This window comes from Meleagris gallopavo, chromosome 11, assembly GCF_905368555.1.
Source record: "Meleagris gallopavo chromosome 11, MGAL_WU_HG_1.1, whole genome shotgun sequence".
NCBI classification, from domain to species: domain Eukaryota; kingdom Metazoa; phylum Chordata; class Aves; order Galliformes; family Phasianidae; genus Meleagris; species Meleagris gallopavo.
In genome coordinates, this window is record NC_139414.1 from 3,493,654 (window position 1) to 3,521,636 (window position 27,983).

The window sequence follows — 27,983 nt, forward strand, 5'->3', positions numbered from 1 at the left end:
TGGGGGGGAGCAGGGGAGGAGTGTAGGGTTACAGCACGGAAATCCTCCCTGTCTGCAAGGATTCAAGCAGTCTCTCGTTGCTCCGGGCTGCTTCTCGCTGTTCTGATCCCATTCTTGTCCCTACCCTTGTCCCTGCTCCTCAGTTTCTCTCTCTGTCTCTAGCAACAAGTGAGTATTTGCCTTTTTTTTTTTTTTTTTTTTTTTTGGCATTTTTCTGCCCTGACTTTTCAAACTCCTACTTATGGGACGGGAGGAGCGGCAGTGGGGGACGTGCTGCTCCAGCTCTCAGCTCGTTAGCTCACGCGAAAAACATTTCCGAGGCTCTGCTTAGCCGCTTTCCTGCAGGAGGAGAGGCTGACGAAGGGAGGGAAGTAAATGCTGCCTGTGGGCAAGGTCTGGAGGAGTGGGGGGGAGCTGCTCCAGAGGGCATCAGCAGCGGCTGGGTCCCCTGACCCTGCATCTCCCAGTGCCAGCAGAGAGCAGACAGATGCTGGCACCTAAGAGTTCAGGAAGGGTGGAGGAGGATAGAGGGAGAGAATTCCTTGCCAAAGGATGAGAATTGTAGGGAAGAGAACCAAGCAATAGCCTGGTCCAGCAGCCATGAGCTGGGACGGCAATCTTTTTGAGAGCTGTCTCCATCAGCACTATGATGGAGTTGGCTTTTGCACAGTGGAATGGAAATGGTGCATGTAAATGCACTGACTGTGTAAGCTTGGCTGTGTGGCCCTAGCTGCTACCTCGGGGATGGATTTGCATCCCTTATGGCTGGTGTCTTCTTCATCCAGCACGCACAATTTGAGTCGTAGTGGATGAGTGTCAACACATTGCTTCCACTGGGGATGGTGAGGGCAGTTCTGACCAGCAGGTCCATCATATCAGTGGGTGCTACGTTGCATTGCAGCATGGAAGTCAGAATACTTTTACACCAGCTGGGCAGCCATCCCAGGCAAATTCAAGAAAGAACTGAAGGAAAATAAACCTTCAGAGCTGGGTTACTGGTTTGCTGCAGTGGTTGCACCATTGGAGACCTCGTATCTGGCATTTTGTATGAGGAGGAAGGAAAACCCATCAGGCATGCCTGAAACAGGCAGTGGGGCAATCCCAGGCACGCTGCTAAGCAGCAGGTCCTGGTTAAACACTGCTCCTTTGGTGTGTGAAACCCTTGTTAATATTAACAAGGTTGTGTAACACAGCCTGCGGTTAGGGGATCGTTGGAGGATTGTAAAGTGTTCCAGGAACAGGGAAATACCTGGGGTGGGGGTATTGTGGTCACTGCTGTTGCTTGGTCACCTTTCCACATTTCCAGTGGTGCAGAAACTTGGTCTGGTTTAGCAGAGGTTAATTCATGCAACAGAGCCTCACCTACAGGAGCTGTGTGCTGCTCCCATGCAGATCTACGCAATTTGCAGCTATGAGTCAGGGCTATATTTAGACCTCTATATATATATGTATACATACATTCCTACTCAGGCATATCCTCTTTGTCTGATGCAAGGAATCAGGTTGTTTGACGCTGCAGTGCTGCTAATGGTATAAGCATGGGACTACCCTAAAACACGTGAATTCCAGTGTTTGGGTAAAGGGATTTACAGACTCATTCACAACACTTTATTTTAAAGAGTGGCAGTTTTCTGAAAACTTTCCCTTACCAAAAGCAGATGGTAAATAAACTGGAATCCTTCTCCTTCCCCTTCCCCTTCCCTTCCCTTTCCCCTTTTCTTCTTCCCTTCCCTTCCCTTCCCTTCCCTTCCCTTCCCTTCCCTTCCCTTCCCTTCCCTTCCCTTCCCTTCCCTGCCCTTCCCTTCCCTTCCCTTCCCTGCCCTTCCCCTCCCTTTCCCTCCCCCCCCTCCCATCCCTTCCCTTCCCCTTCCCCTTCCCTTCCCTTCCCTTCCCCTTCCCCTTCCCTTCCCTTCCCTTCCCTTCCTCCTCCTTCCCTTCCCTTCCCTTCCCTTCCCTTCCCTTCCCTTCCCTTCCCTTCCCTTCCCTTCCCTTCCCTTCCCTTCCCTTCCCCTTCCCCTTCCCCTTCCCCTTCCCCTCCTCTCCCCTCCCTTCCATCAGAATTTGGCAAAAGCAGTAGATAGCAGCTGCAAATGGGGAGAATGGGGAGGAAAACATGTTCTGTGTTTGCACCCAGGCAGGATTAGACACAACTGCCTCTCACTACAGCTCTGGAGCTGGAGGATCAGCGCGCTCAGTCTTAATGCATCCCTTCTTCCTTCCAGCCCTTTCCAGCCATGGCAATGCTGACAGCACCCCCAGCACTCACCATCCCACCCAACACCTTCTGCTTCCAGCCCCGTCGCCTTGCCATGGATCGGCATCGCCTCAGCGCTGTGGATGTGGAGCGAGTGGCACGGGAGGGGGACGTGGCTGTGCTGCAGGAGCACATCTCCAACATCACCTTCTGTAACGTGGATGGGGAGCGGTGTCCCCACTGCAGGCAGCCGGCCGACCCTGTGCTGCTGACGGTGCTGAGGTTGGCCCAGCTGAGCATTGAGTACCTGCTGCACTGCCAGCAGCACCTGGCCGACAGCTTGGCTGCGCATGCCCAGCACCTGCAGGATGCCCGTGCACAGCTGGCTCGTGCCCAGGGCCTGGCATCGGAGCAGGCAGCGCGGCTCCGGGGTGAGAAGGAAGAGAGCAGGAGGTGGAAGAAGCTGGTGGCTACCCAGCTCCTCCTGCAAGCCAGACCCAGTGGCTACTGCAAGGTGTGTGGAGGAGGGGTTAAGATGGCTGGCTTGGGAGATCCCAAAGATTCACGTGTCCTGTGAGATACCTGTGCCAGGGTGACTTGGGATATCCTGTGGCCCAGTGATGGACTTTTGGAGGCTGTTGGTTTTGGTGCCCATTTAGGTTTTTATCCTGCCACTGAGGTTTTTGCACCTTTTCAGCAGAAAGCTGCTGGTCGTGCCTCCTTGTCCACGTCGTTGATGAATGAGTCTTCTCATTTGCTCCCAGATTGTAAAATCCACCCAAACTAGGTGGCTCAGGTTCACACAGCCTGCAAGAACTTGAGGCTGGAGCACAGCCTGCTACAGGCAGCACTGCACTGCTACTCTGTTTTCTGGTCTTTGGGGAAAGCCATGGCTTGTGCCTCATCCCATACTCTAACCCTAACCCTAACCCTAGAACCCTAAGGTCTTCCCCTTAGGCTTCTGCCAGAAGACACTCCTGACACCTGTGTACCTCCAGCACAATAGCTGCCTCTCTTGAGGTCTCACCCTCTGCTTTTATAGCAGCAAAGCTTTGCCATGCCAGGAACACAGGGAAGCCCCTTTCTGTGACCCAAGTGCTTTTTTTGACCCTTCTCCTCCCCAGTGCCACCTCTGTGACAAAGCCTTCATGAGCAATGCCCTCCTGCAAACCCACATGCAGTGCCAGCACCCGGAGGAGGGTGAGCACTGGGGGTGATTCCCTACAATTTAGTATTTCTTCTGTGTTTCTGTGAACATTTATGGATGATCGCTGCTCACTGCCTTCCCATTGGGTAGGGTGTTTGTGTTTGCACGTCTCATGAATGTACCTGCAGCTCAGCCAGCTTCTCCTACAGCCCTACACCCCACAGTGACTTTGCTTGGTGCTTTTGCAGGGTGCTGCTGGAGCAGGCAGATCTCACCCTCGCTCACAGTGGCTCTGCTCCCCTGGCTTTGCAGAGGCCAAGAAGGTGGAGCGTATGGAGGAGGAGGTTGAGGAGCTGAAGGCGAAACTGCGTGAGATGCAACAGCAGCTGGCAGCAGGGAAGGAGGCAGAGAAGCTGCGCAGGGAGCAGGTATGGCAGGAAGGAAGGAAGAGATGTGATGAGACAGCACAGGTGAAAAACGGTGCAGAAGAATACTTAATTGTGAGATCTGTGCTCACTTCTTCAGAATATTTGCTCCCCAAACTTCCTATCGCTTCCTATGCGCAGTGTCCTAACCCTCACCCAACCTGTGCACTGCTGCTCCATACATCTCCTGCTCCCATTTTCCACTCCCTTAGGAAGAGAAGAGAGCTCATCAGCAGGAAGCGGAGGACAGGAGAGATTTTGAAAGATGGAAAGAGGAGGAGAGGATGAAGCTGCATGTAAAGATGGATGGCCTGAGGCAGCTCTTCTTCAGTGAGCTGCAGGATGCTGCCAGCAGGAGCAGTGCTATGGAAGGGGTGAGCTGGGGGACAGTGAGGGGATGTGCCTTGCTGCCTCACCAGGTCCAGGTGGCCCTACAGGTTCACAGCCCAAAGTGTCCCGTGTTGTCCTGGGGCATGCATACATTTTGGAGTCAGAGGTAGCAGCTAGCCAAGGTGGGCCTGGGAGGAATGCAGAATTTCCTGAAACCCACTGGGACAAACAGTTCCTTCCCTCCACACTGCAGAAGCTGCAGGAGCTACAGGCCAGAGCAGCAGTGGTGTCTAGCCTGGGGACCCTGCAGGACGATGACTCTGAGCTGGAAAGGACAGCAGTGCAGGTGAGCTCATGCCCTTGCCCATCCCACCCATCACCTTTGTGTGCACCTGCTTTGGGCATGTCTGGTGTCAGCTTGGGTAGCAGTGAGCCCAGAAATGGGACCAGGAAGGTGCCAGGGCATGCCATGATCCCAAATCATGCATCCTAACTGGAGATCTGTGGCAGCTCACCGCATGGAAAAGCATTTAAAGCACCAAATAAACATTTTGCCATGCATCAGCTGCCTTTCTGCCCCGTAAAAAAAAGGCTTTGACATGGCAACACCTTTGAGTGTTGGGTGGGTTGGGAAGGGCACCGCCTTTACAATGGCAGATGTCCTTCAGGACCAAGGGAAAGCTGGATTTCTCCAAGCACAAGGGCAATCAGGTACCCATGCCTGTAAGAACTGCCCACTGATCGTATCCTTCAGTACCACATCTCCATGGTTCTGGAACACCTGCAGGGATGGTGACTCCCCATCTCCTTGGGCAGCTGTGCCAACACCTTGGCGCCTCGCTCAGAAAAGGCCTGGGCATTTCCCTTGTGATCTCTCTTCTTCTTTACAGACCAAGCTGCTGTCTGCAAATAAGCCCAAAGGTAATGACTGCTTTTTAAAAGTGAATCAATCTGAGTCTGAATAAATTTTTCATAGCTAGCAGTTGTTCGGAGCATACCTACGCCTCATTCTCCCATAACAAGATTGTGTTGTAGGGACCTCCTTGGGGAGCTGGCTGTGTGTCTTCTCACACGAAGCCATGGGTGGGCACCTCGCAGCCCCCTGATTGCCAGCAGCAGCAGCGGGCACAGCAGAAAACCACCTGCTTCTTGAGCTGGTTTTGCATTGTAGCCATGCCCCGAAGGAATGAGATTTCAATCAAGAATCTCAGCAATGACCTTGCCTCCTCAAAAATGATACCAGTGGTTATTTGCATGAAAATAAGGAGCTGAGACATGCTGTGGTTTCTTCTTTGCAGCCTTGGTTTTCTATAATCAGGTTCTAGGGAGAAAGACTGGAGACTTCTCAGCTCCCACCGCTCCTCAGAAAAACAAAAAGAAAGGCCTTTAAACACGGATGGCTGTTAGCAGATATCCATGGAGCACATCACCCACCCTCCCAGGGAATGGCTCTGACCTGCTCCAGGTGGTGGCTTCAGTGCTGCTTCTGAGCACCACAGGGTTTCCCTCAAGGATGCTCTCCAAGGCACTGGAATTGGGCCATTCCCGGATCCCTATAGGAACAGCTATTTCTGTGCTTTCCATTTAGCAAAACAAGGTGGTGTTGGAGCTCACTTCTGCACTGGAGCTTTATCTCCCCTGCCATTCACAGGCTGTTTTCATTCCTGCAGTGACCCAGCAGGTGACCAGAGCAGTGGTTTCTGAAGAGTCCTCAGGAGGTGGGTATTGGAGGTGTAACTACTTTTATATAGGGAACACTGGGATGAAACTGCTGGGATGGGGGTAAAGAGGATTATGTTGCTGGTCACCTCCAGGCCAAGTATGACAGCACCATGACTAACCCTGGGTTGGATGCTTCACCCCAGAAAGTTGACTCTGGCAGCTGATCGCTGTGGGTGGGATTTCAGAAAAGTTGTGTCTGGGAAATGGAAGTTAGAGAAGAAAAGTGTCCTTGATAGAGGGATGTGATCTGCTGAGAGAACTCAGAAGCCTGCTCTTGGGTAGCTTGGGCTATGGGACTGGTAGAACCCACATTCTCAGAGGAGATAAGGGCCAGCCACCTTCCTGGGGCACAGCCCATGCTCTGCTACGCCCAGACACAGCAGATGATGCTCAGAGTGGGAAGAAGCGGCTGCTGGAAGCTCTGTGGAGAAAACCAAACCTGCTGAAGAAGTTTCGGCGCATCCTGGAGGAAGCACTGGAGGAAAGACTGGAGAGCATGGGGATCAGCAGGGTAAGCCTGTGCTTTCACTGCCAGCATTTGCAGTGTCAGCCATGGGGGGGGGATACAAAGACTGCTCTGAACAGATTATTTTTTTGGAGCAACCAAAAGTAGCAGCGAAGCAACCCCTGCCTGGAGCACTCATACCCTAAGAGGCAAATGAGAGGATGGAGGCAGAACCAGCTCGTAGCATGGGGAATAAACTGCTGTGCTTGCACCTGTGAGACTATTTATTAATAAATACCCAGCAAGCCTTTATCACAAGGAGCCTTTTATACGCTAAAACCATCCAGGGCTTCCTCTCTTCAGGGAAGGAGGGTGCGTGAGGGCACAACAGCCTCTGTCACAGGGACTGCAAGGGGACTTTCACTGGCCGAGTCCTTTTCATGCTGAGCATATTAAACAGTACCTCCTACACCTTGCTGTGCTGCAATGCAATACCACCACCTAGCACCTAGCAGAGCTGCTGCAAGGGCAAAAGATAGCTAAAGACTCATGGATGGATTGTGGGTGGGATAGGAGTGTTACCATGGGGAAACAATGGGGTGTGGGTAGGGCTTGTGTGGGGTTCACAAGATGCTTGTGAGATGCAGACAGTGCAGGTGAATACTCACAGCGTTGGGCCTCTCAACCCCCCCTGTGTTTTAGGTTGCAAAGGGGATCTCCACCCAGACCTACCAACACCTCCAGGCTGTGCTCAGGCTTCAGCAGCAGCAGAAGGTTAAGAACAGTCCTGGTCTCCTCCACCTAAGGAACGAGCTGATCCAAGTGGTGATGAGGAGAGTCAGGCAACTCAAAAAGCCCAGCATTCCTTTGCCTCGACAACTCTCCATAATCCCAGGTGAGATGACCTGTTCTCTCTCAATGCCAGCTGTGGGTACCCTTCTCGGCCACCCACTGATGGCCATGGGATGCTGTTCCCTTATCCAGTGGGGCCACCCCTAGGCAGCTGGCCATTGCATCCTTTCCAATCGAGCTGTGTCATCTCCAAGTCTTCATCTAACCTGTTCTATTCCATGCAGGGACGGCTGTGTCCATGAAAGGGAAGCCCTTGGAGAGACATCTGGATGTGAAAACACAGAGACCAGCCAGTGGGATGAAATCCCATCCCTGAGCTCAACATCCCCCAGAGCCAGCCAGCCAACCCACCAATAAGCTCCAGGTATCTCACGTGAATGGCCGCAGGATTGTTCTTGGACATAATTTCCATACAGCTTCTTCATACCCATTAGCAGTACCACAAAGTAGACCATGTGCAAGGAGTTCAGAATAACAGCGACGTAAACTTGGCCATTGGCTCCTCTCCCAGTTGTTCTTATTACAGCGAGGATGAAGTTGTGGGCCTTCACCAAAGTAAAAAAAGAAGATTTACAAGCCACAGAAATAGAGAAAAGATCTTCTGTGGGACATCCTGATGCTGCCGGGTTTTGCCAACTTTGCAAACATGAGTTAAGCATCCAGCCCTGCTGTTTCTTTCACCCTCCCTGTGCCCATCATGCAGGTGCCTGCAGTGACCCAGAGGCCTTTCTGGAGGACCTGACCACCAGTCCCAGTGGCTGGTGACACACAAGGGACCAGCACTTTGGTTACCGTTCAGCCAAGCACGGTGCAAACACTTGGTGCTAACGAGGAAGTGGGAGTCCTCTGCCAGCAGCCACTGGATGGTGCCACAAGACCACAAACGAGCTGCAAACAGCATCTTACAGTTCCAGGAGCCTTCAGAGCCCCACCTGCAGTCCCTCCTCCCCTTCTTGAATCAGTGGGAACCATGAACCAATAGATGACAATTTGGACATACACAACACTGAGCAAGGCTGGAAAAATGAAGCGAGTTTCCCAGTTTTGTACTTTTCTAGCATTCTTGCTTTTTCATTGTTTGAAAAATACACTTGCTCAGCTGCTCCTGTTTTCCAGCACATTCCACCTTCAACTCAAACATATATAATTTCCTGTTACTAGCTGCAAACATTTGCAAGCGCATTTAAATGGTAGGAATAAGGAAGCCCAGCTGGGCTGAGCAGAACAGGGTGAATTCCTTTAAGTTCATCAAATGGCAGAAGTGCCTGCCAGATAACAGTCTGCTCCAACACATAAAAACACTCCACACATTTTGTGAGTGCAGGTGTCCCCAGGGCTGTACGCATCAGCTATGTGCCTATGCACTCCCATACAGTCAGTCTGTGGCTGCATACATTTGGAGGGAAACGTTCCCATTTTAGTCTTTCAAGTTGAAGTAAGAGCAGTACTTGGTCTGTATTATTTGTTACAATGCTATTGCCAGATGTGTTATTTCAATTTTTTAACAAATGGGTTTCTTTTGGGTGAGTGTTGATTGTAGTGAGCGAGGCTTTAATGAATTAAATCAAGCTGGGATGTTTTCACCTCATTCAGAGAAATGAGATTGGTGTCTCAGAGGAAGGAATGAGCCTTTTTTTGCTGTGAAATAGCTGCAGGTCAGGTGAACCTTTGCTCCCATGCAAGGGTTGGTAGGAAAACTGGCCCACGTACCCATGGGCTGTGCTTATTTCATTCAGAACTGATGGGGAAAGTTATTTTCTGCCCCAGAGAGCAAGCAGAAGGAAGAGCCAAAGTTCTGCCCAGTACCTCTCCCCCAGAAAAAATTAAAAAAAAATTAAAAAATTAAAAAATTAAAAAATTAAAAAATTAAAAAATTAAAAAATTAAAAAATTAAAAAATTAAAAAATTAAAAAATTAAAAAATTATTTAAAAAGCAACCAAAACCATCTTTGCAGCCCCTTTAGAGCAGTGTCCTTCCCTACCTTTTCTTGCTGGTGCCAAACTGGGCTGCACTGGTGGGGACCCAACATGCCCATTGGTACTGCCATGCACTCACTCCATACTGCACACTGCCAAACCCATGGAGCAGAAGGGATGCTCCCAAGCAGGTAGATGTAAAAGAAAACCAACAGAAACCAAGGTAGCAGAAGCGTGCAGCAGCAGCGGGGAATGCCACATGTACAAGTGGGGGCTCTGGTTTCAATAGGCAGACAGGTGTTCTGACAATTCCTCCGCACAAAGATCTCTTTGTGATTGCATTACAGAAACAAATTCAGCTTCTCCTGTGGGAAAGCGACAGCAAGACAAAGGCTGACTCCAAAATTCATTTCCTCTGCCTTGTAAGGATGAGATGCTACAATGCCATGAACCAATGTGACTTTGTTAACAGTGAAAACAATGGGGAGGCTGCTGCCTGCAGCTGTGCAAACCACAGCATCCCGCCCTCCAGCAGCACCTTGCAGAGCATCCACATGCACCCCTCCCTCTCCATCCTTTGCACCTCCTCCTCAGGTCAAATCCTGCCCAGCTGTAGGCTGCAGCTGTGCTTTTGTCCAGTGCAAGCAGCCCCCTGCCCTGACCCACCACCCCACTCCACCTCCATACCTCCCATCCCTTCAATTCTCACAAGGTTCCCCTCCAAAAACAGGATTTTCACATTGCCATAGCATACTGCAGGGTCCAAAAGGAACCTGAGGTAGGGTTTAGAAAAGCTGCTTCCAGACAGCAGGTACTTTGGGGAGCAGGCACAACCCCTTCCAAAGGGAAGTGCAGCACAAATACACAGAAGTGGCCAACCTTTGCCAGGAGCTTGGTGGCACTGGAGTGATAATGCTCTTCAAATCATACACTTTGTGTTTTGTTTTTCCTCAATGGCATTTGTCTTTGTGGGACTCCATTTATTAATAACCCCCTTGTAAAGCATGAATGCACGTGGAACAATTAGCTGAGAACCAAACCACAGCACTAACGGTGTGAATGCAACACAACTATCCTAAATAACACAAAGCTGAAAAAAAATAAAGGAAAGGAAAAATCCTATCAAATTTATTCAGTCGTAATATCTCACCCAGAGCGCTATTCTCCCATAATATTCGGGGCAAGCACAGTGTCATAAATCTTAGTGTTATTAATCCGTAGACTCATTCATCTCTGTTCAGCTATATAAAAGCAATAACCTTGTCACTATAGGAAGGAAGATTGGGCTTTTAATTGCATATAGGTTTCAGGAGAGTTCTTATCTCATAGTCCAATTTGTAGCTTCAGATATGGGTCTTGGCTTCCCGTGGTCAAAGTCCATGCAAATCTGCCATGCTCTCATATACTTATAAGTGTTGCTGAAGCTCAGAAAGAAGCTATACAGAGCTCTGCTGGCAGATAATACACACAGCCTTTCAGCATCTGCTTTATTAGACAAGCCTATATTTAATTAGCTGCTCTGAGAGAGAACACTTTCACAAGATGATGAAGTTTATGGAAACAAAACCATTTCTGAGTATGTGCACACTCACATCACCAACCACCTCTGCATCTCTAGCAAAATGCATCCTTTGTCCCATGCCTTACTCTCAGTAAAGGCATAATAATTGGCAGGAGATCTTCCCCCTCTGGATTACTATAAGGTTGGGTATTAGGAAATGTTCCTCCTCAGAAAGAGCAGTGAGGCACTGCACAGCTGCACAGGGAGATAGGGAATCACCATCCCTGGAGGTGTTCAGAGCTGTGGGGATGTGGGCAGCAACACAGCAGGATGGGCTGGGGTTGGACTTGGGAATCTGAGGGGTCTTTTCTAATCTTAATGATTCTAGAATGCCGTGATAATTTGGCAGAGAGGTATGGAGGAGTTGGGCTCCAGTTATCACTAGGCTTTACTTAACCAAAGGCTCTTGCAGAGCAAACCTCTCTGTTGTTTCTGGGAGGACAAGAGCAGAGTGCCGCTCAGTTTTGCACGTGCTGCTGTGTCTCACAGCCTAAATTCACATTCTTGAGGGGAAGTATCCTCCTGCTCTACAAATAAGCTTTGGGTGGGAGGCCACAAGCTGCCTCTGGACTGGCCATTCCTCCCTCCACACGGTGTGCGCTCAGCACCATGGGTTGGTGCAACAATTAGATCAACACAATGGATAGGTAATATAAGAGGTATAATGACAGAGGGACTAACTCAGTAGAAAGGTGTTACAAGGGAAGGAAAAAAAGACTGCTCACCCATCTCTGAAGATCTCAGCTCACAGGGAAAAACTCCACTAAGGAAGAATCTCCAGAGAGAGACCCTTAAAGAGTCAGCCCTTAAATGAGGTCTAAGAGAGGTGCAGCCAGGCTCCACCCCTGCCGGTCACACAGCTGAATTGCCTTCACCTGTGCCCCCAGGGCTGACCAGCTCCTTTCCCCAGGTGCTCAATCAGTGGGTCAGGCCATGACTCAACAGTTCCCATAGAGCTGAGCACTTGGAGGAGGATTTTGCATCCTTTTACACATGGATGACAATGCGGGGGTCATTCTCGAGGGTTTTTGGATGTCCCTTCATACTCAAAGCCCAAGAATAGAAAATGTTCAGCACATATATATATACGTATATATATATGTATGTATGTATGTATTTAGCCAGTCAGTTTGAACAGGAAAGGTGGGGAACTGGAACTTTGTTCTCACCAAACACCGAGAGCTTTCCCTTAGCAGATGGCTTCAGACACAGTGCTTCCAGGAGACAGATCAGCTCGGAGGGAGAAATTTGGGTCCACCTTCTAAGGCAGCAAAACCCCGAGGGATTTCTGCTGAGCAGAGGCAGCTCCGTGGCTATGGGTGCTGGTTCTCCCTCATTGCACAAAGATCACCACTCATGGTGGTACCCCCAAGAAACCAGGTCCCTCCTGGCCAGCTCAGGAGTGAGAGGGAGCTTCCATCATAGTGGGTGCTGCTCCATAACAAATAGGCACATGGATACATGGAGTCTCATCTTCAGGATTTGATTTATCCAGCAGAGTTCACTGTATTAACATTTTTGATACTGTTTTCAGCCAGGGTAAGGAAATGAAAACTGGTGCTGAAAGATTAGACATCTACTGAGGGCAGGAATCAGAGGAACCGGCTGTGTCTCAGCTCTCTGTCACTCCACATAGTGCTCCTACCTGCAATCTTGTCATCAGTATGCTTGCTCACATCTAAGTGAGGCTGAGATATAGTCAGCTCGGTGTATTTGCCAGAGTATCTGCATTGCATAAAAATTAAATCTAACTTTCAAAGTTGCATCCTTGTAATTTTACACGTGTGCCTTTCTTTCCTTTAGTGAGAAAAGTTTTGTTTTTTTTTTTCCCCCCCTGGTTATTCTGCATTTTTCGTTACCTTGTGTACCTCCACCTAACCACCACTTAAGAGTCTCCTATCTAAATTTAACATTCTTGTGCTTTTCAGCCCCTTTCCAGTAGAAGCTGGCATGAGTGAGAGCATGCCAACCATTTTTTTGGCCTCCTATGAACAATGAGGTATTTAGAAGTGTTTAATTACTCCCTTGAAGTTGGGCAGATGTTGACCAACTATCCTACATAGTACAAGTTTAGCTGAGCAGCAAAGCTGTCAGCTTTTGTTCATGACAAACTGAAAACAGCAATTTGAGGTCATAAAGTCATTTTCTATTTTTAATATTCAAGTAAAAAAAAAAAGCAACCAACAAAATAAGACAAAAAATCCAGCATGCAAATAAAAGGCAAAAAAAGCTAAGTCTATAATGTGAAAAAGGGAAAAATCCACTTAAAAGAGTAAGTATTTTTAATGAGGACAGGATTTACCTCTGCACAACTGAATCGGTCTCCTTTCAAAACATATCCATAAAACAAGTACTCTGCTCTGAATAGGAGTCAACACTGGCAACAGCAGAGGCAGAGGCAGTTATTTACCCAGGTAGCAGCAAGGACCAGAGTCCTGCTGGGGTTCTGTTGGGTAGAAGCTCTTCCCATCTCTCCACACATTGATCATGCTGCCCGTGTCACTCCCACCACCTCTTGCTGAGCTGCTTGAGATTCAGACTCCCCTCTTCTCCTGGACCTGTGCTGGAGATGACTCCATGCAATGATGGAGGGCTGATGGGCATGGAGAGCTGATGGGCATGGACTGTGCTCACCAGGAGTAATGGTGTTGAGCAGGACAGCCCACTCTGCTGTCCCACAAGGCACGGGAGATGCTAGCTGGAGAGGGAAACCTAGCAGAGGTCATACTTTGGGGGAATGGCTCTATCTATGATGCCTTCCGAATGTGAACAACCCAAATCAAACCTGCCAGCAAATTCCTGGCAACTTACTGTTGTTACAAGAGGGACAAGAGCAGAAATTGCAGAAGTCTATCAAAAAGGCTACTTTTGAGGTCTCAGACACCTGTTTTTCCCTAATTTATCTCTCAGTGCCCTTTGCTCCAAGATGTTTTCCTAGAGCTCTGGTGTCTCTTCCTCTGACCCCTTCCAATAAACATCCTCTCTTGCAGGTTGGCTAGAAGAGGCAGTGTCTTACTAAGGACTTAATCTTCACATCATTTGGAGAAGAATTAACACAAGAAAGATGTTAGTGCAGAGTTTCACATCTAATGCTCCCTGGGATTCCTGCTCAATTGTAACTCTAATTAATTCTAAATGAGAAATTCTCCTGGTTTCATTAATGATGACATCTGCAGGAACTCTGGTCACACACAGTGGTTTTCAGCTATTGTATCAAATATCTAGCATAGGAATAACAATGGATTATATATATTCCCCAATGAGATCAGAAGAAATAAATACACTTAGGTATCACGGGAAACGGCAAATGTCTAAGTAACATAAATCAGATTAAATACCACAGCAGATCAGCACTGTAGTACCACCAGAAAATAAAGGTGAGGCTGACTAGAAACACTGCCAGGGAGGAAAATGCCATGGCTGCTGGTTCTGCATACACTGGCTGTAGCCAAAGGGACACAGCTGAGTTTTCTTACAATACACAACAAAATAATACATAAGACTTCCATATCGTAATTTCTGCTTTTCATAATGTGTGTGATTCAACTTCTTGATTTCTGAAGGCTTTTTTGTATGCAACATCACTATGTACTTTTTAGCCACAGACATCCAAGTGACTGTGTTTGGACTACAAACTCTATCAGGGTCATCAATAATGAGAATTTAAACCTATTTGAAGAAATAGAAGATGGCACAAGGCAGAATCCTGGTCCCGACTGCCAGAGTTTATATGTAAAACATGAGGAAACAATTGTATTCTGAGAACAGAAAAAGACATTACTTTTGTTACAGGCCTCCTCACGATGGGTATGCCAACAGGCAGAAGAATAAAAGAAACGTGGTTAGGGTACCGTTTTTGAGGAGGGGAAAAACAATAGAAAACAAAATCCTATTTACAGACTGCCTTATTTGCGTATACTTTTTGTGTCTAAAGTGAAAAACATTCTATAAAACACAGCACATCTCAAGCCTAGGAAGTCTACTAGACGTAGTCGTATTTTGAAGGGTACGGGCGTCCTGCATCCTCGTTCCGAGGAGCTTCTTCATACCCTGGACCCTTCCTAGTCTTCGTGTCAGGTTCGTACCCTGAACCAGCCTTATACGGTCCTGTTCTGTAGGAGATATTCCGTCCTGATGCGTTGTAGGACACCGCCTTGTAACTGAAAGACAGGAAAGATGGCATTAGCCACTGGAGGCCCTGTGACTACCCAGTGTTGCACCTTCTGTTCCCATTTGCTGATGGATTTCAGGTAACTTCATAGTGTGTCATCACTTGGTGCCCAGAGCCAACCATCCATGGATGGTTGGACTGGATGATCTTGTAGTTCCTTTCCAACCTTGTGATTCTATGACTCTATGACTCTCTTTCGTATGTTCTCATAAACTTATGCTTTCTTGAGTAAATCCTCATCTGAGTGAATGACTTACTACCAACTGTGCAGGTGTCCAAAGCCCTACATGAAGTAAATCATAACTCAGCTGACGCAGTCTTCACTTTATGGTGATCTGTTACACCATCTGCAGTCAAAGCTGCAGTTAGTAGGGCCAACTTGGCCAGAGCATTACAAATGTTAGAATAGTTTATTGGATGTTAAGGGCAATCTCTCCTACTCTCTATTTGTTTTCAAGTCATGCAGTTAAGGAAGAGAAATGGCCACTTGTGACCAATTACACAGTGCAAGCAAATGTATCATCACAATAACATTTGCAATGAGGGCATTATGCTTAGACCTGTCTTATGATGTGATGGACGCCTGCTGTCCTGACATCCAAGGCTTCACATAGCACCTCCCTGTATCCACCACAGCCAGACTTACCGGGATTCTTCTGGAATCATTCCTTTGCAAGCAAGGCACATCATGACTCCTCCTACGAGGGCCAAGCCGCCCGCCACCCAGCCAACAAAAAGGGCTGAGCCAAAGGTGTACCTACAAAACAGCAATGTGTCTGATTAGTGCTGTGACAGTGGTTCTTCTGAAACACACTGAAAATTCTCTCTCTCCTTCTGGCCCTGCAGAAGTTCCCACGAACACAACTCCACCTGCAGAGTGATCCTTCATGGGATCCCCAATCCCTTCTCGAGCTGCATAATTGCAGGCATCCCAGTCAGTTTTCTTGGACAAGTTATCCTTATCTTGAGCTCAGAGGCTCATTGAATCTTCCATGTCCTGGGACCAGAATAACAAGCACCCAGTGTTTGTTTTTCCTTTGGCTCACCCTGAGCCAGATGAGCACCTACCTATTCTGGACATTCTGCATTCCCTGGTACATGTTGGTTGTGGACATCCAGAAGTTTGTGACCAGCATGTTTGCAAACACAGACACTCCAGTGATGGCACACAGACCTGGGGTTGAACAGAAAGATGGTGTGAGAACCACATAGCACAAAACTTGGTTCTTTGAGATGCACAGCGTGTTTGCATTTCTGCAACAATTTCTACACTTTCACCTTCCAGAAGTAAGGATGAAACTTTACACTACAAAATTCCAACTCATACCAGCAGAAAGGCCTGTAACCAGAGGGGCATGAAGCCTTGCTCAGTCCTCAATTTCAGGCAGTACTTTTTGTGTATGGAAGACACAACTTACTTACCAGCAATAATAAACATGATGCCAGAGGTCAGAGTCATATTGGCTTTTGCAGAGTCCTCCATAGTGCCAATTCGGATGCACTTCATAGCAAAAATGCACACAAAGAGGCCAAGGATGCCCAGGACAATGCCCACGATCATAAGGGCCCTCACAGCCTGAAACATTGCTGCAAAACAAATCAACGAGAGCCATGGTGAACAAGTGAAGTGAGACTCGTTGGAGACTGGGAGGCTTTTAAAGACTATTTTTAAATAAAAATAAAAATGCTAAAGGAATAAAAATAGCATTAACATACTTTGACTTGCTGAAAGCTAAGACCATCCCGTGGAAAAGAGGCCATTTATTTAAAAAAAAAAAAAAGAAAGCCTAAGTTATCTTAAGATCATAGAATCATTAGAGTTGATGACTTAAAAGCCACTTAGTCCAGCTCCCCTGCAATGAACAGGGACACCTACAGCTCCATCAGGTGCTCAGAGCCCCAACAGCCTGACCTTGGGTGTCTCCAGGGTTGGGGCATCCATCACCCCTCTGGGCAACTTTTGCCAGTGCCTCACCACCCTTGGTGAGTGTAAAAGTCTTCTTTATATCCAGTCTAAACCTCCCCTCTTATAGTTTGAAACCATTTTCCCTTGTCCTATCACAACAGAGCCCTGCTAAAGCAATGCTGATATTCCTATTAATTCTCAGTGTGAGAATGGATATTTAACATTGCAGAATAATATCAGGCCCTTTATTTAAACACTGAAGGAGCCTCAAACCATATTGTTGGAAAAGTCACAAGTTTCTCCCTGCATTTCAAAGTGGAATAGAAACCTTATTGTTTTAATATATAAGGATTTGTTTGTTTTGCCTGTCCCTGTATTGAAGTGCATCTCTGCTGCACCTGTAACATATGCCACACTATTGCTGTATTGTTGCTTGGTTGACCCTTTTTAAAAAGCAGGAATTGTTTCGTAACTGAACTGACTGAGAAAGCACGTGTTTTCCCCAAGCCGCAATGAGCTCAGACAGCTCCACCCAGCTCTCCATGGTATTTTCAACCACCCTGTGAAGTAGAGTTCCAAATTTTCCTCCTTCACAGTAAAATAGATGGCACGAGAGAAGAAAAAAATCACCCTGAAAAACACTGCATGTAGATCAAGGGATAGCAACAATACTTTGGCAATGACCAAAGCGTCCAAATGGTATTGCTTAGCTGAAGGCAAGCTGTGATGCTGATGTGTCGTGCTCATGAACGCTACTGACCACCAGACCAAAGGCAACAACCACCAATGAAATGAAGAAATGAAGGAAAAAGACCAGGCAGGGCAGTTTTCTAATAAGGTGGCACATATCTCAACTTGCCTACAATTCAGCTCTTCCCTGCCTGGCAGAGACAGAAAGGTGACAGTGACAGTGCTGGCAGAGCACCAGGAGAGTGTTGTCAAGACTAATTCAAGGGCTGTTGTGAGTTGGACAGAATACTTTGCAGCCTCCAACAAGCTCTCATGACCCTGGGGTTCAGCTTTGATAATCCATACCCATTCAGGAAAGATGATGAAAGCTTATGTGTGATAGAGAGGGGCAGACAACACATCCCCAGTACCTGTGATAACCCTGCCTATCACCCTTTTTACTGGGCTGGACAGGACAGCAGCACCCAGGTGTACCATATCAGATTCCCCAGCTGGAGCAGGATGAGCTGGTGCAGGAGAGCAGGGAGCAGACCTATTGGCCTTACAAAAGGATGGAGAAGGGAAACGTTTATAAACTCTATCTAGGATGGCAAGGTGGGTGCTGCAGTACCTCCCTGCTTATGGAGGAGCCTGAGCAAAACCATGCTGGTGCCAAAATGAATGGAGAACCAACCACTAACTGGAACTACGTTACTTTTTCCCATCTAGCAGTCCCACTGGGGCTGCTGCTCTTATGACTCAATTTGCCCTTATCAGCTGATAAGGAGTGCTAACGAGCTTGGGGTTTTCAATCTCCCATTCATCAGCCCCCAGGTGTGAGCTCACTAGTTATTATTCATTGGAGAACAAGAAGCTGGCGGATATGCCTTATCAGCCCTCAAAAGGTGTTCGTGCAGCACCTGATGCAGAACAGAAAGCTGTAAAGAGAAGAAAATCACAATACTCGTTTGTCTTTACAGTCACTTTACAGTTCTTTCCAATTGCTTTGGTTTCAGGATGGCCAGTAGAAGCTGACAAAGCAGAATAGACGCAATGGATCCTGATGGAAGGTCCTTGTAGCTCTCAGGATCTGTCCCTAAGACAGTCTTATGCTCCTGAGCTGTTTCCAACAGACCTTATGGTCTCTACCTACCATCACTGCGGCAGTCTGAACCCTTAAAGAAGAGGTGATCTTAAGCCAAAACCTCACAGATATCATGGGCTCCCAATAGAGATATTCCCAGTGCTTTGAGTGCCTGGAAGGGCAGAATGGGCAGGTCAAGCACATCCTGCAGAGACAGGACTTCTGGAGCATCAGAGACCAAGTGTGATGGATTGCAATTGAAAATGGGCAATCTGCAGATGTAAAAAGGAAGGAGAGAGGGACACAGCAGGGGCACAACACAGTGCAAAGCAATTGGCAGTGTCTCCTCAATGGAAGACATCAGTGCCACGAGGCTCATGTGTACATCATCTCTGTTGAAGGGATGGGAAGGAAAAGAGGGTGCTCCCAGCTCTGCTGTGGCATTAAGATCCCTTCACCTGGATCATGGGACCAAAAGTGAGAGCCTTTCGTAATGAGAGCACAGTAATTTCAAGTGGATTCTGGCAGCCATCAGAAGTCCTCCAAGCAGAGCTGCTTTCGAAGGGCAGTGACCTCCGATAGAAGGAAGGAGTGGAAGGGCTCAGACAAACAAAATAAGAGTCTAAGGAAAAAATTTGCACCAGGAGCATGAGTTAACATACTGCTCTACGTTAGAACCAAGCATGGAAATGACCTGCCTCTCTTTACATACGCATTTTGCATGAGATGAAACAACTGTGCATGATACTTGGACAAATATGATTGCTTATTTTTGCACACTCAATTTCCACACAAAGAGAAAGTGTGCACAGAAAATAGTATCAACCCAAGTCTGCTGACTGAAGTAAACGTGCAATTTGGAATATATGTTTTTCAGTCCCAAGTGGAAATGAAGAGCTGTCTTTTCTCCCAGTATTGTTGTGAGTAGGAGAGGTGAAAAGCACCTTAAGGTCAACAAAACTAACATCGCCAATCACTAATGCAGAATACAAAGGCAGAAAAATAAGTTTATGACAGGTTATAATCAATGGAATATTGAAACACTGGAAAAAAATAAGGTTTTTTAAGTTAACCAAATTCAACCTGAGCCATTTCTTATTTATGTTTTAAGGTCCTCATCAACTAAACACAGAAAGATAATAAAAGAGATAGCTCTATGGCACAGTAGGTAATGCCTGTGATCATCATGCACGTTTCCTTATTGCTGTAGAACTTTAAAAAAAATAAAAAAAGAAAAAACAAAACTAGAATATGGACAACCGCCTTCAATGCCCTCGTCTTCAACAAAGCATTTGAGCCATCAGGATATGGGACTGAGAGCCTGCATTCTGTTTTCTTTTACACCACTCAGTAGATGCAAAAGGCCCTCATATAACGGTGCTTACTTGCACCAAGAGTGAAAACCACTCTCAGATCTGCATTCACTGCTCACTGGCAGGGTACAGGTGCAGTAGGTCATGGGAAGGCATGGCAAACCAAGCTGATTGCTGCCATGGCAGAAGACCAGCTCAGGAGCACAGGATACCCTCAAGGGCAGTGGAATGGGAAAACAGCTCCTTTTTTACATGACACTGAGGAAGTAGCAAGCAACATAGAAAGTAGTACCCTTCTACAACATACTACTACAACCACTATAAAGGTCACTGTAAAATCTTAACACACCTCTCCGCTCCTTGCCCTTCCTGTTCCACCCAGAGGCAGACTTCTTCTGTGATTTTGTTATTAAAAAAATATTTCAGTTGGTTTTCATAGAACACATCATTCTGATAACAACGCAAGAACTGCACACAGCTCCTTTCCTTCTGCTTCAATTCAAAGGGACAGAATATCCACAGGTCTCAGTATCCTCACATCAGTAACAGCCAAACCCCACGGCACTCATCCAGAGATCACCTACATACACTCTGAGTCGTAATCTGCACCGAGCAAGGCTATTATTTCAGTAGCAAATACATATTTTTATGCTTATACACTGAGTAGCCCAGAAATTTTATTCCTTGCAAAGTGCTTTAAGGCAGCTCTTCCTGTTTTTGGGTGCAGAACAGCTCCTGGGTTCAACCTGGTGCATTTTTGCCCTACCTGGCAGCCCAAGAATGGTGAAATACGGCCGGCATTCTGTAAAGCCAGAGCTCTGCCGCACGCAGCTCCTCCACAGTCCCTGATATTGGAAGACAGCCGTCACCGGGTTGTCGTACAAGTCCTGCGTGCTCCACATATCCATGGCAGTGGACATGATGCACCCTACAACACCCAGCGACGAGACAAGGAACCCCATCACTTGGCAGAGGGTCGTGGACATGGCGTCTCCCCCAGTGAGAGGAGTGAGACAGCCCCAGCGAAGCCGAAGACCTAATGGGAGCACCGAGGTCCTCCTGCCCGCACCGCCAGAAGTGCGGCAGCCCTTATCAGATGCTTTCCATTGAGCGGTGTGTTTGCTCAAAGTGTTTTTGCAAGATAGTCCAGTTTCACTCTCACAGAGTCGGTTTGTGCTGGCAGGGCCTGAGATAGGAGACTTTGTCCTTTAGAAGTGCTTGTCCTTCCCTGGCTAAGCGGCCACGCTCGGTCAAGTGTTGGGAAACGCACTTGGAGCATGAGCTGTGCCCCACCAAAACCCTCCACTGCCTCTTGGGCTCTTGCTGAGTGCTTGGAATGGTGTGAGCACACTGAGAGGGGCAGAGGAAAGGAGAGCACTGCTGGGAGAGCTCTGCGCCTATAGCCCTGGCTGCCACCTTCTTGGCTCTCTGCTTTGGCAGTGGAGTGGTAAATCTGCCACTGGAACGAGATAGGGACTGCTCTGTGTCTTATTATCCACGCACAGTGGTAGACAGGGACAATGGCAGTGAGCTCATGGGAGGACACAGGGATACTGGCTTGACCCAGGGGACAGAGATGTTGTTGCTCCTTGCACCCTCTGTGAGCATCACTGGGGCCACCTCAAGTGCTGCCCATGACACCCAGTCAAGAACCCCAAGTGACCCAGCAAAGCTCCTGCATTCATCTCCTCTCATCCATGTCCTCAGCACTCATCACTCAATCCCACGGAAATCCATATGGGGAAAAGAGGAAGGAAGAACACAGGGAAGGTGCTTGTCTACACAACCTAGAGCAGTAGTCCTGGAAAATGGGGCCGGAGATGGAAGAATTAGAAAATGATTCACTTTTCACACAGTCAAGAAGTGCTGGGCTCAGGGTTCTAATACGTATCCACAGTAATAGTGAGATATCACACTCCGCTGCCAGTGGAGCTCAGTGAGGTACAAAGACCCTTCAAACTTCACATTCATCCCTTCTGATCCAAAACTTTGCTCTGAGAGACTTACTTCAGCCCCAGCCTAGAAACACATTTCTCCTTTATCCAGGTCTACAGCACTCCGTGCCATAGACACCATCAATACAGCTGCCTGAGTATGGAGCTGCATGAAAGCCACAAGGAAGGGAGGACAAGCTGATTTCTGTGAATAGCTGAGCTATACTAAAGTAATTACACATTGGCTATTGCTTCTGCCTTCTGGAGAATGATGACATGATTCTTTTGCTTTCGGGAACAGCAGAGGGCTAGACAGCAGACAGGAATGCTCTCTCTGGTAGCTCCTTCTGTAGCAGCCAAAACTCAACTCACATCCCACACAGAGCTCTAAATCACAGCCACAAAAGCTCTCAAGTCAGGAAAAAGATGTCATTTCTCCCAGAAATCTTATTTGAATTTAGTAATTTCTACTAAATTTATAGCAAATTTATAGCAGGGGAGGAGCTATATCCATCACACCTAAAGGTCAGAAGTTACCAGCAAAAATGATAGCATGAATGAAAAAACATAGAAATGAGCACTCAAGAACCAGGGATGATAGGAGCTGCTCTTTCTCAGCAAAGGAGAGGGCACATTCAAAGGCACACCTTGTATGGATTAACTCATTACAAAAAATCAGGCTGGGAGCAGCTGGAAGCCAGAAGGACAATGAGGGCTAAAACAAGTAGTGTAGCCAACTCACCACCCCAGCTTGTGGCAGGTGGGGATGGGAAGGAGATGCCCTTTCATCCTGCTGTCCCCATTCCTGAGAATCAACCTAAAGGGGCTGTAAACCCAATCCCTCTGCTCCCCAGCAGGTCTGAAGGATTGCTCAGGGCTGGTCACAGTTAAAGATAACCTTTGGATTGGGTGAAAAAAAGTGGGGGAAATGCAAAGGACCAATAATGTTTTCCAGCATTTTTCCCAGGGAAAGCTCCAGTTCCTTGGTGGAATGGCCTTCCTGCACACCATGTCCCTGTGTTTGCTTTGCTGGGAGGGGAGCAACCACTCCTTCCTCTGACCCTTTCTGCTGGTTTCAGCTGCGTGCAGCTGAAGTGGCAATTTGAGCCAACAAGAAAATTTTCTCCTTCTGTCCACCATTACACATCCCTAGGCCCCATCTCCCACTCCCTGCAGTCCATCAGCTTGTCCCTGTTTGTGTCCTCTCCTCAGGGTGTGCCACCAGGCAGTGCTGGCTCACTAACCTTCCCCTGGGGATGCAGTTTTCTCCAGCAGATGGGGGAATGCTATTTCTCATCATCATCACACCACCACCACTTAGGGGCTTCAAAATTACTTGGAACAGAGGAGCACCACAGAACTATCCCCAATAGCCTCTAGTTGTGCAAAAATGCCTGGATGAACCCCATCTGCCTCTGCTTTTGAGGGCCCAAATGGCTCTTCATGGCTCTGAAGAGCTCTAATCAGAGCAGGATTACACATTTTCTCTCAGATTCTTGCATGTTCTCCCTCAGAAAATGGAGCTGAGCAAGCGTCTTCGGTAACAAGGTTTGTGCTGTAGCCTTGAGCTGAGTAACAGATGAATGCTCAGCCATGCTCAACACTCCAGACACTGCTGTGTTTGAAGGATTTTTGCTTTTTGGAGAGGTTTCTATTTGCTCATTGCTAAGCGTATTGCCTAAGTTGCTATCCAGCCAGCCCAATGTTAGCTGCTTGCCATTTCTCATGCTCTGATTAACACTGTGCTCCTAAACACCGGGGACACAATGCTCTCACAAACACTTTCCTTAGTGGTTGTTTGTAGCAAAATTATAGACAAAAAAGCCATAAGCCTGTTTTCCTGGCTCATTTTCTCCAAATGTAATGTGCCTGTTTCTGTGCTATTCATGACAGGGAAAAAATTCCCTTTGCAAGAAACTCATGGTGCCATTTTCCCAGCACTCAGCCCAATGACAGGCAAGAACTGGAGCAAGCTGCTCAAAAAAGTTATGGTTGTCCCATCCCTGAAGGTGCTCAAGGCCAGGTTGGATGGGGTGCTGGACAGCCCGACCCCATGGTAGGGGTTGGAACTTAAAGGGCTTTAAGTTTCCTTCAAACCTAAGCCATTCTGTGATCCTATAACCTGATGGTTTTATCTGAACTGTCGGCTCAGTGCACAGCCTGAGGAATGGTTGGGTGACAGGAAGCTGTAGAGCATGTCTCAGTGTCTTTACCACAACCTGATACACACCTCCAGCCACTCTTGATAGATGTCTACAGCCAGTGGTTGAAAGGTGAAAGACTCAGAGCACGGACTTCCTTAGAGACATAGAAGCACAGAAAATCCTAATTTGGAAGGGACTCACAAGGATCATGGAATCCAACTCCTGGCTCAACACAGCACCATCCAAGTATGAGCTATTTTTCAGTTTCCAGCACAATGGCTTAATACTTGGATCAGAGGGCTGGCTGTGCCACGTAGTAATGATGAGCAGTATCTGAGGAGGGGACACGATGGAGAGACTTCTCTTGTAAAGACCAAGCTTCCCATCAAGAAATGAAGAACGTTTTTTCCCCCACTCAGAATATATGGGGACGCTCACAGAGGGATACCAAACTAGGAAAAGGAAGGCTACTTTTTGACCACTCCCCTCTTCAGCTCATTCTTGCTTTATCTACCCAGGCGTCAGCCCTGGATTATCTCAAAAGTGTTCACTGGGCCCATTGCGACTCCTGAATGTTATCACTGCCTCTCCCCTAAAGATCACCTACAGCTCATATTTACTTTAAAATTTGCAAATATAGCTCACACCCTGCCAGTCAGTTCCAGCTTGTTCAGAACGAAACAAAGCAAACCTACCCTTTTCTTTCTGTCCTGCCATTTTTCTGATGACCACAGCCTCCAAAAGTATGTGACCCACCTGTCTATGGCAGAAGAAGGGCTGACTGGCCTTCCTGAAAATCAGCGAGAAAAGGGGACACCTAAACTTCTCTGTGTGTGAAGCTGGTTATGATGGTTGCTGGCAGATATTTCAAAAAGTGGAGATGAACCAATTGGGCTGAAGAATTTAAAGCAGCAAGTAGAGCTTTGGAGGGACTTCACCATGGCCGTTGGCAGTGGAGAACTGTGACACAGCAATTAGCAGTCCCCATCCAAACGAATGTCCAGCAGAAAGCAATTCCAGGGAGAGGAGCTGCAGTTTCCTTGGCCAGTGAGCTGCCCAATTTCCAAAGAATAAAAAAAAAAAAAAATAGAGCAAGGTTTTTGCAAGGGCTATGTCAAAAAATGTGCGTTGATTGCGTATATGAAAAAAGAAAACCTTATCAGAATGTCATTAATTGGAAACAAATTCAAGACACAAAAAGCCCCTTGATAGCATAGAGTTTATAACAAGTCCAAATGAACTTTGAAAGGATGCGGAAATCCCGACATGAAAGCACACATGGTCACAAAGAGTTACCAGCTACAGAAGTTTAATGGGGTGCCTCAAACTCAAAGTTTGCTTTTGGAAAAACTGAACTAGTCTTATTTTTTAAGTCAACAGCCATTTGTTCCAGAGTCAAGAGATATCTCAGCCTTCCTGCGAGGTCAGAAGGGGCTTTGCCTCAAGAACAAGACACCCTTTCAGAAATGGCCAAACAGCTCTAGCTGAAGGGGTCTGGAAAAAAGAGACAGGGACAAACAAGAGAAAGATTACTGACCAGATTACTGTTGCTTAATAAACTTGTAAGCAACTGAAGAAAAACTCTTCTTTTTCCAGAAAGTGTGACTTCAGCAATAGGTGAAATAATCAGCTTCACCAGCGCTCTGCTGCTACTATTTCCCTATTACTTTATGTTCAAATTCAGATCATGTCCTCCAGACAATCACAGTAAGGACTGCCCACACACCAAAGCAAGCAGCAAAAATAAATAAATAAATAAGGGAAAGCAACATCAGAACAAACAGGCTTAGATCTCAAGCGACATATTTCACCAGAGACTGACTGTTTATAGCCAAGCAGCAAAGGCAAAGAGCCATAAAGTACCCGTGTTATTTCTCATTTTCATCTATTATCTTGATTTTTCCTCAATCTATTTGAAATTAAAATTCCCAACTAAATTGAAGATAGATGACGGGCAAGGCAAGTTTAATCTTTGCTATGGGAGGGAGGGATTGAAAAAAGAATTCTTCAGGAACCAAAACTTCATCGATGTACTCAGGTCACCTCGTTGCTCTGCTGGAGTCCTATTATTTTTATTCACTCCAGCACTATTGTTCCCAATATAAATTGCCATTGTCAGAATAATAAATAGGGGTTTATAATGGAAATGCTGACAAACCATTAACTATGGTGAGGTTAGCAAGGAGCGTTTAATGGAGATCAAGGTACAGCATGGTTAAAATAAACAACTTGACAATCCTCTTAAATAATTTCTTAGCAAATTTGATCTTTAGCATCATTTTCTGTCCCTGTCTGACTGGGATACAGCTGTCCTTTGCTGGTGGAGAGAGGGACGAGATGCCCATAGGAGCAGATGAATGCAGGGGATGGAGCCCAGCAGCATGGAGCTTATTTTTGCACCAGCTTCTCCAGAGACTGGCGGTGTCAGGTGATATATAACAGGAGGGGAAAGGGGGGAGAACATGGAGTGACTTCAGAAGAAAGAGCTAGCCCTGCTCATTAAAAAGAAAGAAAAAAAACACCTCATTTTGTAGGGCAGTGCTGCCAGCAGTGGTTGCAGAAACCAGTTCTCTGGGACAAAAGCCCATAAATATTTACACACTACACACTGGTGGGGAATGCAAGAATCCCTCCAACAGCACTGAGGGTTTTTACTGCAACTTCAGGATCTCACCCACCATTTGAAACTTGTGCTTTATTCACTGGGCTTTTAAAATTCCTTCCCATCAGTGACTACAATATACCCAGCAAATTCCATGTAGTGATTCACCAGTAGATCTGTGGACCCTATAAGAAACAGTTCAATGGGAATCCTAACACTTAGGAAAAGATTTGGGAAGGGCAGAGCCCCTAGCTCCTGAAGGTCCTGAGCATCTGTGCAGGTGATTCCAGGCAGGAATTGATTGGGAAGAAGGATCCAGAGATGGATTATGTGGTGATAGCCCCATATATGAAGCACACCTCATGCTGATGTCTCAGAACACAATCACACTGGGTTATCCTGGTTAGATTTGCACAGATAGACTGCCTGTGAACAAACCATTTTTGTGCACGGTGCTTGTTCCTACTTTGGAAATACCATTTTGTAGATCTTCTGCAGTATCTGCTGACGTAATTGGCTTCTTCCCTTCATTCTTAACATATCAAAGCACAGAGCAGGTGGATAGAACAGCCCAAGTGCCCCTTTCTTTGGTGTATTGAGGTGAGAAGGAAATCCTGACAGTCCTGTCATAACCTAATTGCTCACGGCCCTGGATTCTCTGGGCACAAATGGGATGCGAATGATACCCACAGAAGGAAAAACTGTAACCAAAGAAGAATTAATGAGAAATCCAACCTGGTGTTGTTAGCCCGTACAGGAAGAAAGTGAGTTAAATTGTGATACAGCTCCTTGAAAAGGGCATTTTCCAGTCCCAAGGACATTAGTGTTTCTGGTGGGAAGCTGTGTGCACTGTTCAGCTGGATGTGAGTGCTCTCCAAGTCAGCCCCAGTGCATTGCCCCAACACCTAAACTGCAGTGAGCTGTAACAAGCCTTCCTAAAACCCAGCCTGGCCATGGGAGTTGAGGTGCCTCCAGAGGACCTGTCTTCCAAACAGAGCCATCAACCCAAGTCCCTTTAGGCTAAAACCTGGGATCCCCTCTCTGCTCCGCATATCACCCATCACTCAACCACGGCAACAGGCAACCACGATGTGAGGCAGATGTTCTCTGCACAAACAAGTCCTACCTGGCAGCCCCAGGATGGTGAAGTAACCACGGCACTCAGTGAAGCCGGAGCTCTCACGGACACACGTGCGCCACAGGCCCTGGTAGTTGAACACCGCCGTCACCGGGTTGTTGTACAGGTCCTGGGTGCTCCACTGATCCATGCATGTCGATGCAATGATTCCTCCTATTCCTAAGGCTGATACCACAAAGCCCATGGACTGACATATGGTGACAGACATGGTGCCGGTTGCTCGCTAGGCAGGTCCTCAGTGCGCGCAAGCCTCCACAAGCTGGCTCTGGGGCAGGCAGCCAGGGCAGAAGGGACTTTTAGCTGGAGGCACAGCCTACGTCATGGATGGGAGTCAGGAGAGGCCTGGCCTGCACCGTACAAACCTACCCTTTCCCTTTATCTGTTTCGGTGAGATAACTTCCCTCGCCCGGTACCAAGGGCTGCTGGTTG

At 47.3% G+C, this 27,983-nt stretch overlaps 2 protein-coding genes across 8 annotated transcripts; one reads left to right on the forward strand and one right to left on the reverse strand.

Annotated features, from left to right (window-relative positions):
• Positions 1-10,159, forward strand: DZIP1L (DAZ interacting zinc finger protein 1 like). Of its 6 annotated transcripts, none has more exons than XM_031555040.2 (10): positions 2-168; positions 2,223-2,708; positions 3,590-3,769; positions 3,979-4,140; positions 4,350-4,442; positions 4,987-5,017; positions 5,767-5,814; positions 6,172-6,329; positions 6,966-7,158; positions 7,340-10,159. In XM_031555040.2, the coding sequence occupies exons 2-10, from the start codon at positions 2,235-2,237 to the stop codon at positions 7,429-7,431; spliced, it is 1,431 nt and encodes a 476-aa protein (XP_031410900.2). In that variant the 5' UTR covers positions 2-168; positions 2,223-2,234; the 3' UTR covers positions 7,432-10,159. The 6 variants fall into 6 exon arrangements, with proteins under 6 accessions (XP_085089087.1, XP_085089088.1, XP_085089089.1 ...); XM_019618892.3 differs by having other exon boundaries at positions 6,193-6,329; XM_085232961.1 differs by lacking the exon at positions 4,987-5,017 and having other exon boundaries at positions 1-168; positions 5,685-5,814.
• Positions 10,160-12,427: 2,268 nt separating this feature from the next.
• On the reverse strand, positions 12,428-27,762 carry CLDN18 (claudin 18). Of its 2 annotated transcripts, none has more exons than XM_003208965.4 (5): positions 27,543-27,762; positions 16,187-16,351; positions 15,833-15,938; positions 15,411-15,521; positions 12,428-14,753 (listed from the first exon to the last, which is right to left on the reverse strand). In XM_003208965.4, the coding sequence occupies exons 1-5, from the start codon at positions 27,760-27,762 to the stop codon at positions 14,576-14,578; spliced, it is 780 nt and encodes a 259-aa protein (XP_003209013.2). In that variant the 3' UTR covers positions 12,428-14,575. The 2 variants fall into 2 exon arrangements, with proteins under 2 accessions (XP_003209013.2, XP_031410901.2); XM_031555041.2 differs by lacking the exon at positions 27,543-27,762 and adding an exon at positions 20,503-20,816.
• Positions 27,763-27,983: the final 221 nt, after the last annotated feature.

What these genes read in the sequence shown, in the direction of transcription:
- DZIP1L (XM_085232961.1), top strand. Translation starts at nt 2,235, where the DNA reads ATGGCAATGCTGACAGCACCCCCAGCACTCACCATCCCACCCAACACC. An exon ending in TGGAAAGGACAGCAGTGCAG is followed by an intron (nt 4,443 to 5,684) that starts GTGAGCTCATGC and finishes CTTTCCATTTAG; the next exon opens with CAAAACAAGGTGGTGTTGGA. An exon ending in TTCTGAAGAGTCCTCAGGAG is followed by an intron (nt 5,815 to 6,171) that starts GTGGGTATTGGA and finishes CCTGGGGCACAG; the next exon opens with CCCATGCTCTGCTACGCCCA.
- CLDN18 (XM_003208965.4), bottom strand. Translation starts at nt 27,762, where the DNA reads ATGTCTGTCACCATATGTCAGTCCATGGGCTTTGTGGTATCAGCCTTA. An exon ending in CACCATCCTGGGGCTGCCAG is followed by an intron (nt 16,352 to 27,542) that starts GTAGGACTTGTT and finishes TTTGTTTTGCAG; the next exon opens with CAATGTTTCAGGCTGTGAGG. An exon ending in ATGATTCCAGAAGAATCCCG is followed by an intron (nt 14,754 to 15,410) that starts GTAAGTCTGGCT and finishes CCTGTCTTTCAG; the next exon opens with TTACAAGGCGGTGTCCTACA.